This window comes from Gambusia affinis, linkage group LG18, assembly GCF_019740435.1.
Source record: "Gambusia affinis linkage group LG18, SWU_Gaff_1.0, whole genome shotgun sequence".
NCBI classification, from domain to species: domain Eukaryota; kingdom Metazoa; phylum Chordata; class Actinopteri; order Cyprinodontiformes; family Poeciliidae; genus Gambusia; species Gambusia affinis.
This window is the reverse complement of record NC_057885.1, coordinates 19,528,947-19,541,839: the sequence shown is the minus strand read 5'-3', so window position 1 is coordinate 19,541,839 and position 12,893 is coordinate 19,528,947. Positions and strand designations below refer to the sequence as shown.

At 38.7% G+C, this 12,893-nt stretch overlaps 1 protein-coding gene across 2 annotated transcripts in view; it reads left to right on the top strand.

Annotated features, from left to right (window-relative positions):
- Positions 1–12,374, top strand: part of gigyf1a (GRB10 interacting GYF protein 1a) — a 33,107-nt gene extending 20,733 nt beyond the window's left edge. For both annotated transcript variants that reach the window (XM_044097449.1, XM_044097448.1), the window contains exons 19-26: positions 462–659; positions 745–956; positions 1,044–1,201; positions 2,182–2,345; positions 2,751–2,795; positions 3,113–3,257; positions 4,240–7,572; positions 9,429–12,374. In XM_044097449.1, coding sequence (XP_043953384.1) covers positions 462–659; positions 745–956; positions 1,044–1,201; positions 2,182–2,345; positions 2,751–2,795; positions 3,113–3,257; positions 4,240–4,307 — 990 coding nt within the window. In that variant the 3' untranslated portion in view covers positions 4,308–7,572; positions 9,429–12,374. The remainder of the gene's footprint in view (positions 1–461; positions 660–744; positions 957–1,043; positions 1,202–2,181; positions 2,346–2,750; positions 2,796–3,112; positions 3,258–4,239; positions 7,573–9,428) is intronic.
- The last annotated feature ends 519 nt before the right edge of the window (positions 12,375–12,893 follow it).

The following is a 12,893-nucleotide window of genomic DNA, read 5'->3' as shown; positions in this document are numbered from 1 at the left end:
CTAGTTGCCATGACAACAGAAGAATAACAGAAAAGATGGTCACTTTCTGTTGCATCTAACATTTTTGTAAGTAGATTTTAATTTAAAACTTGTTGTTTTTTCCTATTTTATTTAATTTTTGTAGTCAGTGGGTCACACAAAATCAGTCCAGTGGCTACAAATGGCCTCCGTTCCCCACTTTGAACAGCCTTGCTTTACATGGAAGCTACTTTTTAAACTTCCTTCAACTTTGAGGCATTCCTCAGTTATAAATTTTTATTAAAAATCACACAGCTCAACTTACTGGAACTTATAAATTCTCATTTATGTAGGTTATAAATGTAGTGCGTCTTTAAAAGTCTTGAATTTGTCTTGCAGTAACACTGATTAAATTAAACTACTTCTCAGTTTAAAAACATTATATAATAGCAGTTCTGCTGTTTAAAAACAGTAAAAAAAATGTTTTGTGTTTCTGCTGGTAGCGTCAGCAGCAGGAACTGATCATGAAGCTGCTGCAGCAGCAGTCGCCCCAGCAGCAGGGATCTGCAGTGGGGGGCTCAGGGTGGAGCAGTGCGCCCTCTTCTGGCCTCTCTAAGGCAGGGAAGTCTCTGACCATGCTGGAGATGCAGGAAGCCGAGCGCATCTTAAAGCAGCAGCAGCAGCGAGCGCAGCAGCAGAGAGTGAGTTCCTTTTTTAGCATGAATGTGGGACGTTGTTGGAAACAGAACACACATCAACACATCTTGTTTAATATTCGCCTTGCAGCATCCAGGCCTGTCCATGGGGAGCTCTTCCATGGGCGGGCAGTGGGCCGACGGCGTGGGCATGTGGGGCGGTCTGGATGGGAAGGGAGGAAGCGGCGGCTCCTCCAGCAGCATGGGGATGTGGGATGAGGCGGTGAAGAACCAGTCCGGCCTGCGGGGGAGCACCAACAACAACCTGGGCCTGAAGAACAGCCGCAGCAGCCCCTCTCTGACGTACGCCACGCTAAACAGACCACTCAGCACCAAATGAAACCCACTCATCCACTTCTTCATCACAGATCCTTTTGTTTTCTCTCATAGCGATCAGTACATGATGCGTCGTAAGAGAACGGAGGACGAGGAGAAGCTGCTGAAGCTGCTGCAGGGCATGAAGCCTCAGGACGGCTTCACCACCTGGTGTGAACAGATGCTGCACGCTCTCAACACCTCTGCCAACAACTCCTCTTCCTCTCTGGATGGTAGGAACGCCACCATTTTACCCATTAAGCTTTGCCAAGAGGCGGGGGAGAGTTCAACCTATATTTAGTTCAGCGCATTGAAGACTCGTCATTATTATCTACACACTTGCTGCTATTGATTGAAGCCCTGCAATCTTGCATTTCAGGTTATTTTCTTAGCCGAGCGCATCTTAAAGCATCTGCTCTGACATTTTGTTGTTGTAGAGTCGTCTGCCGAAGATGAATGATGTCAACGTTTAAAAGTTTGAAAGAAACTGAGCTGAAGAAAGTGATAACTTTACATATAGGGCTGCAACTAACGACTATTTTAATAATCTATTAATTCCTCAATTATTCTGACAATCAGAAATACATTAAAAGATGCAAATAAACACATAATAGAAATCCTTTTATAAATCAGAAAATAAACATTTTATTGCCTAGATTCCAATAACATCATTCCATTAGTAAATGTGATCCAGGTGAAGCTAACACTGTCACGTTTGTCAGTTTTTATAAAGGTTTTTATCTTGAGTGCAAAATGTATACATTTTTTGTACGGTTTTGCTAAATTACTACTCTGAATTATTATTTTTTTTAATCAACAAATGGGCTTTTTTTTATCTGCACATTCCACTTAACTATTAATCAATTACCAAATTAGTTGACAATTATTTCAGTAATTGATTAGCCACGATTAATCATTTCAGCACTACAAAGCTGAGATGTTACTGGACAACAGGCCACCTGTAGGAAAGTCGTGATAGCAAAGCGTCAAACTCGGATTTCATCAATAAACAGGATTATTTATCTTGTGGTTTGTTCACACAGGAGGAAATCAAAACATCTACAATCTGTAGCTCGGAGGTGTAACGATCTGGCACTCTACTCTGTTTTATACAGTCAAAGTTGATGGTTATGAATGTCTAAAACAATTTGACTGCAGAATATACTGCTTCTGCTGCCTCTAGTAACCATGGTAACCTCGTGTGTCTGTTCAGTCGCCACCATCGTGGCGTACCTAAAGGAGGTGGAGTCTCCCTATGCAGTGCTGGATTTCATCCGGTCCTACCTTGGGGACACAGTGGAAGCCAAAGAGTTCGCCAAACAGTTTCTGGAGCGACGTGCCAAACAGAAAGCCAACCAACAGAGACAGCAGCAACAGGTACGCCTCTCCTCGGCCCCAAACAGCTTTTTATAAACGATGCATTTCAGAAATATGACGCACAATAAAAAATTATTTATTTTTTCACAATAAGCTTGTTGAGGTAGAAATATAAAATTTTATTTCCAGTAGCTGGAGAGAGTAACACATGTTTTCCTAATACCATCCAGTCTTGCATGCAAAAATATGTGGTTGATGTATATCTCCAGCATTAATTTTGATAATTGATGATTTTCACACAGCTGTGAAGTCCTGATAAATGAAAGGATAAAATCTAGGTTAAAAATCTATTCTAATTATTCTCTTGGATAAAGTAATTTATCATCTTGTTGTATTGAATTTATCAAAGCTTGCAATTAAATGTTCAGAAATGTTTTATGTTCTTTCTGGTTGTTCATTTTCCAGCTATCAAAAGAAGTGGGTGGGTTGAACATGAACTTCCCTCTGCAGGTAAACACAATTAAAGAACCTTTCTTAATTTCCACGTGCTCACAGTAATTGATATTAGTGACTCAGTAGTTTGATGGAATCTTTTATTGCCAAGTTTTCACAAGGCTGCTGCATATTTAACTGATATCACTCATCAACAAACAAAAACACAAAGGTCACATCAGATACTTCAGTTTTTAAAGCAACATCAGTAAATGATGAAGGCTATCAGAAAGACAAAAATGTTATTTTAGATATATATTGATACAAATGAGTTGTTCTAACTGATAGAGGTGAGGTCATGTGGATAACTTCTGTTTTTTTTGTTTCACTTTAAGGACTCAATGCGAGGTATGAATCCAAGCACTCTGCAGTCCATGTTTCAGGCCAACCACATGGGCAAAGCTGGTCTCTATGACAACCAGGGAGGAAAGATGAAGAAGAAGCCACCCATGATGCTGCACTCTGATCCCAGCATCTTAGGTAAGCGACACCAGCCACTTTGATTTGATTCAGACTGAATTGGGCATGGGCTGTATTTTAACTGGATGAGGAATTTAAACAAAATGCATCTCTGTCTGATTGAACTGCAGTGACAGTTTTAGATAAACTCAAACATTTTGTTTGCTTTCCATAAATGTAAAGTTGGAAAAAAAAATTCTACCACTTTACTGAAGAATTACATGATAGTATATTAATGTAATAATTTCAAAGTTGATTCTTGCTCAAAAGGCTGCACACAAGTGGGTTGACTGGATTTGTTTATTTTACACACCCACACACTCTTGTGTTTTCTCTCCCTGCAACACCGGGAGCATTAACACAAAGACCAGCAGCCTGTTACAAAACCCAAGCATATTTTTCTAACACATGTAAACAGAGGCTTGAGAATGTTTCACAAAAGGCAGCAATTATTTTCTATTTATATTCACTTCTGCCTTCTCTGTGCAACAGGGCTAGATGGTGCATTTTAACTAATATGTGTAATATTTTCATCTCCCTGGAGAGGTTTGTGGTTCTTTATGATTACCACAGGAAATCCAGTTGATTTTTTCTGCCTTTAAAGATTAAAACACAGAGAAATGGTTCTTATGTTGTTTTTGTTAATTTATAAGCATATAAGCCTCATGAAGAAAAAAGGGTTTTTGTAAATTTCATTTTATGTTCTTTTTGGTGCATGGGTGACAACACTTTTACGTCTTCTTAAAAAACTAATCAATTCAGTCAAAATTCATAAATTCATCAAAAAAGTTTTTTTGGGGGGGGGGGTATTTCCGACTACAGTGGATTGCTATTAGCCCATTAGTTATGATGAGTAGAAAATTAATGCAATGCATAATAAAATCAGTCCATGCCCAAATTCAATACATTAAAAGTGTCAAAATTAAGCAATATAGAATGACAAATGTCAGGTGTGCGTTCATCTTGTGGATGATCTAAGCGTTGCGTTGTGTGTCCCCTGCAGGGTACTCATTCCACAACACGGGCGAATGTCTGAGCATGAATGAGATGGAGATGGTGGAGGATTACTGATGTGACGCAGCGCAGCAGCAATAGCTACCTGAGGCCTTTTCTGTCTTTTAATCAGACAAACCTGATGACGAATGTGCACTGCTGGGGAACCGGGGTAGGGAAGAGGGGGGGAATCGGTTTGGGTTGGGTTCTGGAAGGGAAGGGAGCAAAGCATGAGAGACAGTGAAGGGTTAATCCCTTTATCTCCCTCTTGTTGTTTAAAAAAAGAAAAACAGGGCTCCCTGCTGCACCAGTTGATCACTAGAGCAGGGGAGAGGGGGGAGGGGTGAGCCGGGGGGAGGTGAGGAGGGGGTTTCCTCTGGCACTCAAAAGTTTTAAGCACCTTATTCTGAACTAATGCACTTTATTGAGATGGGATTTGACTAGTTTAATTTCATGTGTACATTTGTGTTTGGAATCGATGCGCGTCCGACGACGCGTTTTCGCCGGCGCGCATCTGAACTGGAAGCAGGCGGGGGGTGGGGCGGAGGAGGAGGAGGAGGAGGAGGAGTTGAGGGGATGAAGGTAGGTTTAGAAAAGTAAGGGGGACCTTTTTTTTAGTTTGAACCGTATCAGAAAGCAAATCCTTTCTCAAAAGACAAACACTGTTGATATTTCTCTTGTTGAGCATTTTTTTTTACATTTATATGAAAAGTAAAGCTATTGAAAAAAAAAATGGAGTATAAAAAAACTTGAAGATTTGCACTTGCCTAAAAAAAGAAATGACAAAAAAAAAACAACAAAAAAAATCCAACAAATGGGGTTAGTTTATAGCAGTGAATATTTTTGTGAATGTGTGCGAGCGAGTGTGATCCAGTCTGCACAATGTTCTTTTTGTTCCTGTTGCTTACCGAGATGTATGAAACATAAAAGAGGCCATTTTTTTTTGTCTTATTTTGTTCAGTAATTTCTCCTCATGTTCAGAGTGTGAGTATGTACACCCCCTTCTTTTGTTTGTTTTTTTTCCAAACGGGGGATTTCATCTGTTTGTTCCGAGAGTGTGACTGAACCAGAGAGAGAGGGCAAACTGCACAAACATCCTTTCTCTCACCAGCTCTTCATCTTCAGATAGATTCAAAAAAAAGAAAAAAAAGATGCATACATTTTGTAAATGTTAGCTTTGTTCTCATGACATGATGGCTCACCGCTGGTTTATTTCCCTCTGCCTCTCTGCGGCCCTTAAAGGGCTGGCGGACGCAGCGGATCATGAGGGGGGAGTTGGCGCGTGTGCATCCGAGTGAGATTTTCTAAGTATGAATGAGAGTGTGTGTGTGTGTGTGTGTGGTTCAGAGGATGTGTTCATTTACTGTTCATAGAAGTGAGTTAAGACTACAGGTACTCATTTTGTATGTGCTTTTTTTTTTTCTACGTGTATGAATGCACATTTGTGCCTAAGAACTTTGATATAGGGTGCATGGCCATTGAGACATTAACTCTTTTCGAGAGCGGATGTGATGTGTGTCGGTGCTCAGCACATTGTATGTAAAGTTTGTAAGTTTATATCGTAAATATTTCTAGTTGTCTTTTGGGGGTGGGTGGGGGTGTTTGGGGTTTTTTGGGGGTGGTGATCCATCAGAAAGGTTAGTCCAGTTCATTTTTTTGTTCGTTTTTTTTTTTTTTCCTGGGGTGTGATCACGTTGCCTTTTGTCAGCTCTCGATCTTGTGAATGAAAGGTGTCGAGTTTCTGACTCTGGAAAAAAAAAATACAGCATCTTTTAATGTGCGACTGCACAGAAACGGTGCGAGAAATGTTAGCATATTGTGTTACTTACTCGTTGTTGCAATTTGATAATGACGAGTTGTTTTTTTTAATAAAAATATATATGGAATATATACATTATATACAAAGTTTAAAAAGTATTTGGACTAAGATAATGAGCACTTGGGGCTGCTATTTTTGTTGTGTGTTAATTTTTTTTATTTTGTTTCCCTAATTTTCTTTTGTTTCCTTGCCATGTGAAGTGTGTATTGTTTTTATTTTTTTTCTTAAAACATTGAATGTATTCCAAAAAAAACCCGTGCTGATAACAGATTTTGTTTTTCCTCAGAAGATTTCAAAAAATGGAAACAAAACAGAAAAAAAATTGCTTCTAAGAGGTTTTCATTTACACAGTGGAGAAGAAGAAGAAATGGAAAATAAAAACTCTGGATGGATACAGTTGAACACACTGCCTCTAACAATCCTGGTCGTAGTGACTCAGAATTAAAAAAGAAAGGACTTATTTTCTATTCCATACTGGAGCTTTGGTTGTTTACAAGCCACATGGATAACTGTGGGTGCAGTTTTGTTTAATTTTTTAAAAGTTTTTTTTGTTTTAGTTTTTGTTCCCACATGAGACGGGTGGGGTTTGCAAGTGCGCTTCTGCCATATGGACAATGAGTGGTGTTGGGGTCTTTTTTCTTTTTGATTTTTTTATTATTATTTTTTTAATTTGCTTGAGGACGAGTGGCAGGAATCTGAACAGCATGGACAAACTCCTCTAAGTCGGCCTTGTTTATATATATACATATATAAAAAAAGAAACCTCGAGGATGGACTTTGTTTTCCGGATTGCAGGGCTGAAAGAGCCTTGAGGGAACTGAGAGGCCAAAAAATAAACGAATAAAAAAAGAGGAGGACACTTGATTTGTGCGCTCGTCTTCACCTCAACCCTCCCACGCACTCGCACCCTGCCCTCACCGACTCACCTATGCACTTTTGTTCATTCAAGCTGTGAGGTACAATTCTGGGGATGGGAGCACAATTTACAACAGGAGGATTGCTACGACTTTTGATTCAAGAAAAGAAAAAAACAAAAGTCGCAGAAAAATTTATTCCCAAACTAAAAACGAGAGACTTCGAGAAGCCCCGTCTTCTCCCACCTCCTGTACATAAGCATATTTTTGTATTACCTTTCAAAGTAGAACGAGAGAAAAAAAAAAAACTGCAGATGGATGAAGGAAAAAATTCATGAGACGTTGGACTGAATGTTCCTCGTGGAAAAGAAACCAATAGTTTTCAATAGTTTTAAGTGGACTCACTGCGAGTTTCCCTTTATATGCCACTAACCTTGAAATAATTGGGGGATGGAAGGGAAACGAGCGTCGACTGAGGCGTTGGATATGCCTACTGGTGGTTGCTTGTCAAAGCGGAGATTGGAGCGGCCACAAGAGTTTGATCAACTCGCACAGTCGAGAGCCGGACGCCGTTCTGAAGAGCCGTCGCCAAGGACGCTTCCACTTGGGTTTCCCAACCTTGACGACTGCCTTCAGAGCGGTGGAGCTCCTGCAGGAGGAGAGCTGCATGGTAAGTTCTTTAAAAATATCTCCCTTGGACATCTGACACTTCATCAAGAAGCCGATATTGGATTTGTCATTTTCAATTCATTGTCCACAAACAGAAGCAACAAGTTTTACCCAAAATCTTAAACTGTTTTTGGCGTACATCATATAGAGTTGAACTTACAAATTGTTTGCTTTTGGCTCCTCTTCTGGTTCTTATTGTTCTTGGCCACATCCTATCAAACTTTTTAAAGACGTTTTTATCGTTATGTAGCAGATGATATTCAGTTGTACACCTCGGTTCACCTAACATCTCTGAATTCGACTGAATTTGAATAGTGGATGGCTGTTCAGTTTACTTCAATAAAGACAAACTGAAAAGTTTTTCTATACGCCAAAAAAACGCATGCCAAACACATTGGCATAACGTTTCACCCCAGTTTGACGTGTCAAGTCTCTGGTTTGTTCCTGTATTTATCATCTGAGAAAATGCTGTTGTTTTACTTACTGAACAGGAAACAATTATACATGCTTTTATTTCATCGACCAGTTCACTGTATGGAAAACCTCCTTAGAACAGTTGCAAGTTGTTAAAAATGCTGCTCCCAGGTTCAAAATCCTCCCAAGTTTTCACATGCAAGTCCATGTAAAAACTTGGCGAAACTACACTAGGTCTGCTTTATTTTAGAGTGGAAATTAAGAGGTTCCTAAACATCCAAGCCAGTTTCCTTTCTTTAGAGCACATATGTCAGAGTCAAGGCCCGCGGGCCACATCCGGCCCGCGAGAAGATTTTTTACGGCCCCTGGGATGATCTTGATTTATTATTAGAACCGGCCCGCAGACCGCAGCAAGCCGGCACCCCGTCTGAAAAAAAATATCTTCCTTATTTGAACTGTAAGTAGTTCTTTAAATGTTCTGTGAGATGATGTACTTACCCATGTATCCATAACAACCGGAACTTTCAATATCCACCAAGTTATTGCCGAAATATACCGTCTATTAAACGAGTGCCCCCCGGATTAATTACACTCTCTGCAGCTGCAGCTGCGAAGTTACCGTATTAACCCGATACTTGCTGGAAAGTGCAACGTCTCCCCTTTCAGAAACCGTTGGAATTTTTCAATTTAGCGCTACGTGTGGCGGAATTACGGTACTGCAGATTTAGATGTGTCGCCGGCGACACTGTAAAATTAACTTTCAGATACCCATCAAAAATGGCAAAAAGGAAGGTGGACACTGAGTTTAATATTTGTTTTCACTGCATGTTACTTCTACTTGATGAAAGTGTTGTTTTTGATTAATAGATTTTTGCACTTTATTTTATTGTATTTCAATCCAATTATATTTTAAAAATATTTCAGTTGTGTCTGTTGAAAATTAAAGATTACTGACAGAGCCATAAGAAAATATTACTTTATTTATCTGATCATATTGGAATATATTTGTTAGGTTTTCAGTAGGTTCAATTAGGTTCACTAGACTATATGCGTCATTTAAAAAAATTTCAATGAACATTCGATCAGTCCGGCCCTCGGCTTGTAGCTAAATTTTTTATTTGGCCCTCCGTCCATTTGACTTTGACACCCCTGCTTTAGAGGGTGACAGTTGAGTTGTTCTCCCAAACTTTGCCAATTGGTGACAGGTCTGGGTAACAATTTTTTTTTTTTAAAAAGGCCTTAGAGACATGCCAAGTGTTAGAGAATTTTAGATTTTTCAGCTGTTCTGAGTATTTGTCCAATAAGAAATGTGCCGCAGTCTAAAGTCAGTGGAGAAAAATTCAACCTCCACCCTTCTAAAGTAAGAATTGAGAAATACGGTCAACCTTGTCCTAATTTGTGACTTTAAGTTGTTTTCTCTCTTTCTGTGTGTCCTCTTCTCAGGCAATTGGCTTTGCTTTATTTGCTGCCCTCTGTGACGAGGATTTAATCTGCAGCCGACCCATGAATCAGCTCGCCTAAACCTGCTCTTTCGAACTTTTACCCCCAAGACACTTGTCTCGTCCTCGGACTGGGCAGGCCATCGGCATTATCAGTCGGACAGTTCATCACCCATTCCGTTTGGCTCGGGGTTTGATCAGATGCTCTCTGATGAGGATTAGGGCAACAAAAAAAAAAGGGGGGGGGGACGAGGGTCTCAACCCACCTCAACCTGAGACCTTGAAGAAATGGTTCTTCGAATACCCGGCCCCATCCTGTCTAAAAGGTCTCGGACAAGAAAACGCAGAAAGATGGCGGCTGTTTGAAATCCCTGCTGCCGTGGAACTGGATAGACTTGTACAAAACAACAACAAAAGACTCTAAAACACGATTAAACACACAAACAGGTCGCAGAAAATTCTCAAGTCCAAAGGAGCGGCAAACATACACTACATGCACATTTCCAGGTGAAGTTACACATTATAGGGATACGTAAATATCAACTCACAGAGACACAAACACAACAGCGCTCATCAATTCAACTGGTGCGCTTTGTAAATAATGTAAAAGTTGGTTTGGATGACTTTTTTTGTTTCTCATTGTGGGGTTTTGCTTTATTTCTTTGTTCAACATGCCTTAAATTGTATAGCCGAGTCTTGGATGACTAACTGAAAATGTTCTCGATGATAAAACTTAGTTGGAAACCATCTTGTTAACTGTATTCAGGTTGAACAAAGTTTTCGACAGCGCTTTGGTTCTGTTGGCTAACAGAATTGTTGTGTATAGACCTCCTTACATATTCATCCAATCACCTTTAAAAGTTACTAGCTAACTACAGAGTAGAGCGACAAGTCTTTAATATTTTTTTTCCAAATCTAACTTTGCTGCTGGTTGGATTTTTGTTGCTCTTTTGTTTTCATGAAAACGCAGAGTGAATTTGTTCGGAGTTAATTTGTTTTGTTGTTTTCTGAAGGTCTGTACTCTGGGGAGCTGAGCTGACCGGGTTGCATTTCAGTAACCGACCCCTCGCTGTGCTGCATCAGTATGCAGTTAGGGTAAATTTAGTCATCCTTAAATTTCAGATACGAGTAAGTACATTTGGACTCTTTTTACACTCCATGAGAATTGTACGATTTTAGAAAAAAATATATATATACTGTTGTGCAGATGTGAGAGAATCTCAAGCTTATTTACTCTAAAAGGAGGCTTTATAATTGGAGATCCGTTGATCAAAGTTTTCATGACCAGTTTTCATATCTGTATTTTTAAGATCTGGAATTCTGATTCTGTCATCTTTTTTTCTTTAATAACTTTTACAGCAAAGGAAAAAATAATATTTGCAGCAGATTCCTTTATAGAGGAGGTAATTTTGAACGGATGTGACGGAATTGCAAGATCCTCATTTATGCGTCAAACCCAGTGGCAGTTTCCACATTTAACCAAACACAAAACCTGTATCAGTAAAATTTTGAAAGCAACTCTCGGTAACACTTTTTATAATTTCTCAATAAGATCTAAAGTATTAATCGGTTTAATACCAGTCTGAGGCGTGGCAACTTTTTTTTCATCCTAAGCCCAGTTGCAGATCAGAGACCAACTGTAGCATCGGTAGCCGGATGCAGCAAGTTACTTTTTTTTTTTTTTTTAAAGTGGGAAAACTCCAGGGGGCGCTGCTCGTCATTGACTGAACATGCAATTAAGCTTTAAAAAGTTCTTTACGATGCAAAGTTGCAACTTTTTATTTTATTTTATTATTATTTATTTTTAGCCGCTGATATTATCTCTCAACCCACTCTACTACATATCGCCCTGGGTGGAGAGCGGTAAAGAAATACCACTGATCCAAACATGAATTTCAAACATTTCTCTGATTTTCATTAAACTGTTGAAGTATGTGTTGTTAGTTGATCTCAAAAATGGTGGGAGTTCTTATTTTTGCTGCATTTAATGTGCAGGAATGGAAAGTATCCCTGATCTATAAATCAGAGCCGCTCAAAGAAAATACTGGCCCGATTCTTTAGAGGATTGATTTGTGCCTCTTTGTTTCTATTTGAAGGTGAAGCCTCTTTGGTCGGGGTGGTCAACTGTGGCACTCGAAGTCTACCATCCTGCAACTTTTAGAAGCTTTTCCTTCTCCAACACGCCTGAATTTTCTCATAAACGTGTAATTTAGCTCTGTAAATGACAGCTATTTGACTGAATAATTTCAGTCAAGCTATTTGTGTTGAAAAGAGATTCATCTAAATGTTGCAGGATAGTAGATTTCAAGGACTGGACTTTTCCACCCTTGATCTAAAAAGATTTGAAGCTTCAAGTGTTTTTAATCAGTTTATTTTTGTACCTTTGCTAACTACAGATTGTCATTTTTAATCCAAGCAGCTAATGATTATCGCCAACTTGTGTCTAATTATCTTCCTTACCTATCATTGAGAAGTTGCAGAAGACTCCATTAGGTTAGAATTGTTAAATTACAACCAGATGTTTGAATTTAACAAGGTATGCATTTGCAAAAAAATATATATATATTCAAAATCTACTTTAAGCAACTTCAGCATATTTTTAAGATGACATTCAGTAGTTTTAGTGCACTGAAAAGGCTTTTAATATTATATAAACTTCAGAAACTTGGTCCAAAAAGAAAAGGGAAAAAAGGATGATTGGTTGCACACTTATTAAATTGATCATGTGATTCTGTTGCAGTGAATTTAAATCAGATTGTGATTTCACAGTAATTGTATCCCAGTCAGCTCAGCTCCCCTTTTATTTGAGTCTTTTGAATGTTGTTATAATAACAGCAAACTGTACATTTAATTAAACCGTTTCGGAAAAAGAACAAGTGAAAAAATGTGTAAATAGTTTGGCTCCTGTTTGAAGAACAAAATAAATACTAAATAAATGGCATTTAGCTGCTCCTACTGTGTTTTTTCTTTTACTAACTCATCAGAAAATACAATCTAGTTGCAGTTAATTTTATTCAGTAATTTAATTTAAAATTTATACCTTTATCACAATGCTACATTTCAACATACATTTCTGAGAATTTTGATGACTAATTGTTACTCCATACTAACAAAAAACATTACATTTATTATTTATTTGGGGGAAAAAAGACTTTGGACCACCAAAGAACAGTAAAATCTTCTTTTTCCCCTTTTGTTAGTCCAGGTAAGACACAATTACGCCTACTTTTAGTTTAGAATGGACTTTACTTCACATCCTTTGAAAGTGTCCATCCATGACGTTTGTTTTTCCTTCCGCTAAGTTTTTCTAAAATGTGATTGGATGCTGGGCTACTGTCAAATCAGTAGTCTTTCTTCGTCCTATGTAATCTAATTTTGAGTAGTTTAATGTTAGGTTTCCATTTAATGACAAGTAACTGAAATCCAGCTAAATACATACTGATACTTTTTCTTTTCCCGAGATCCATCT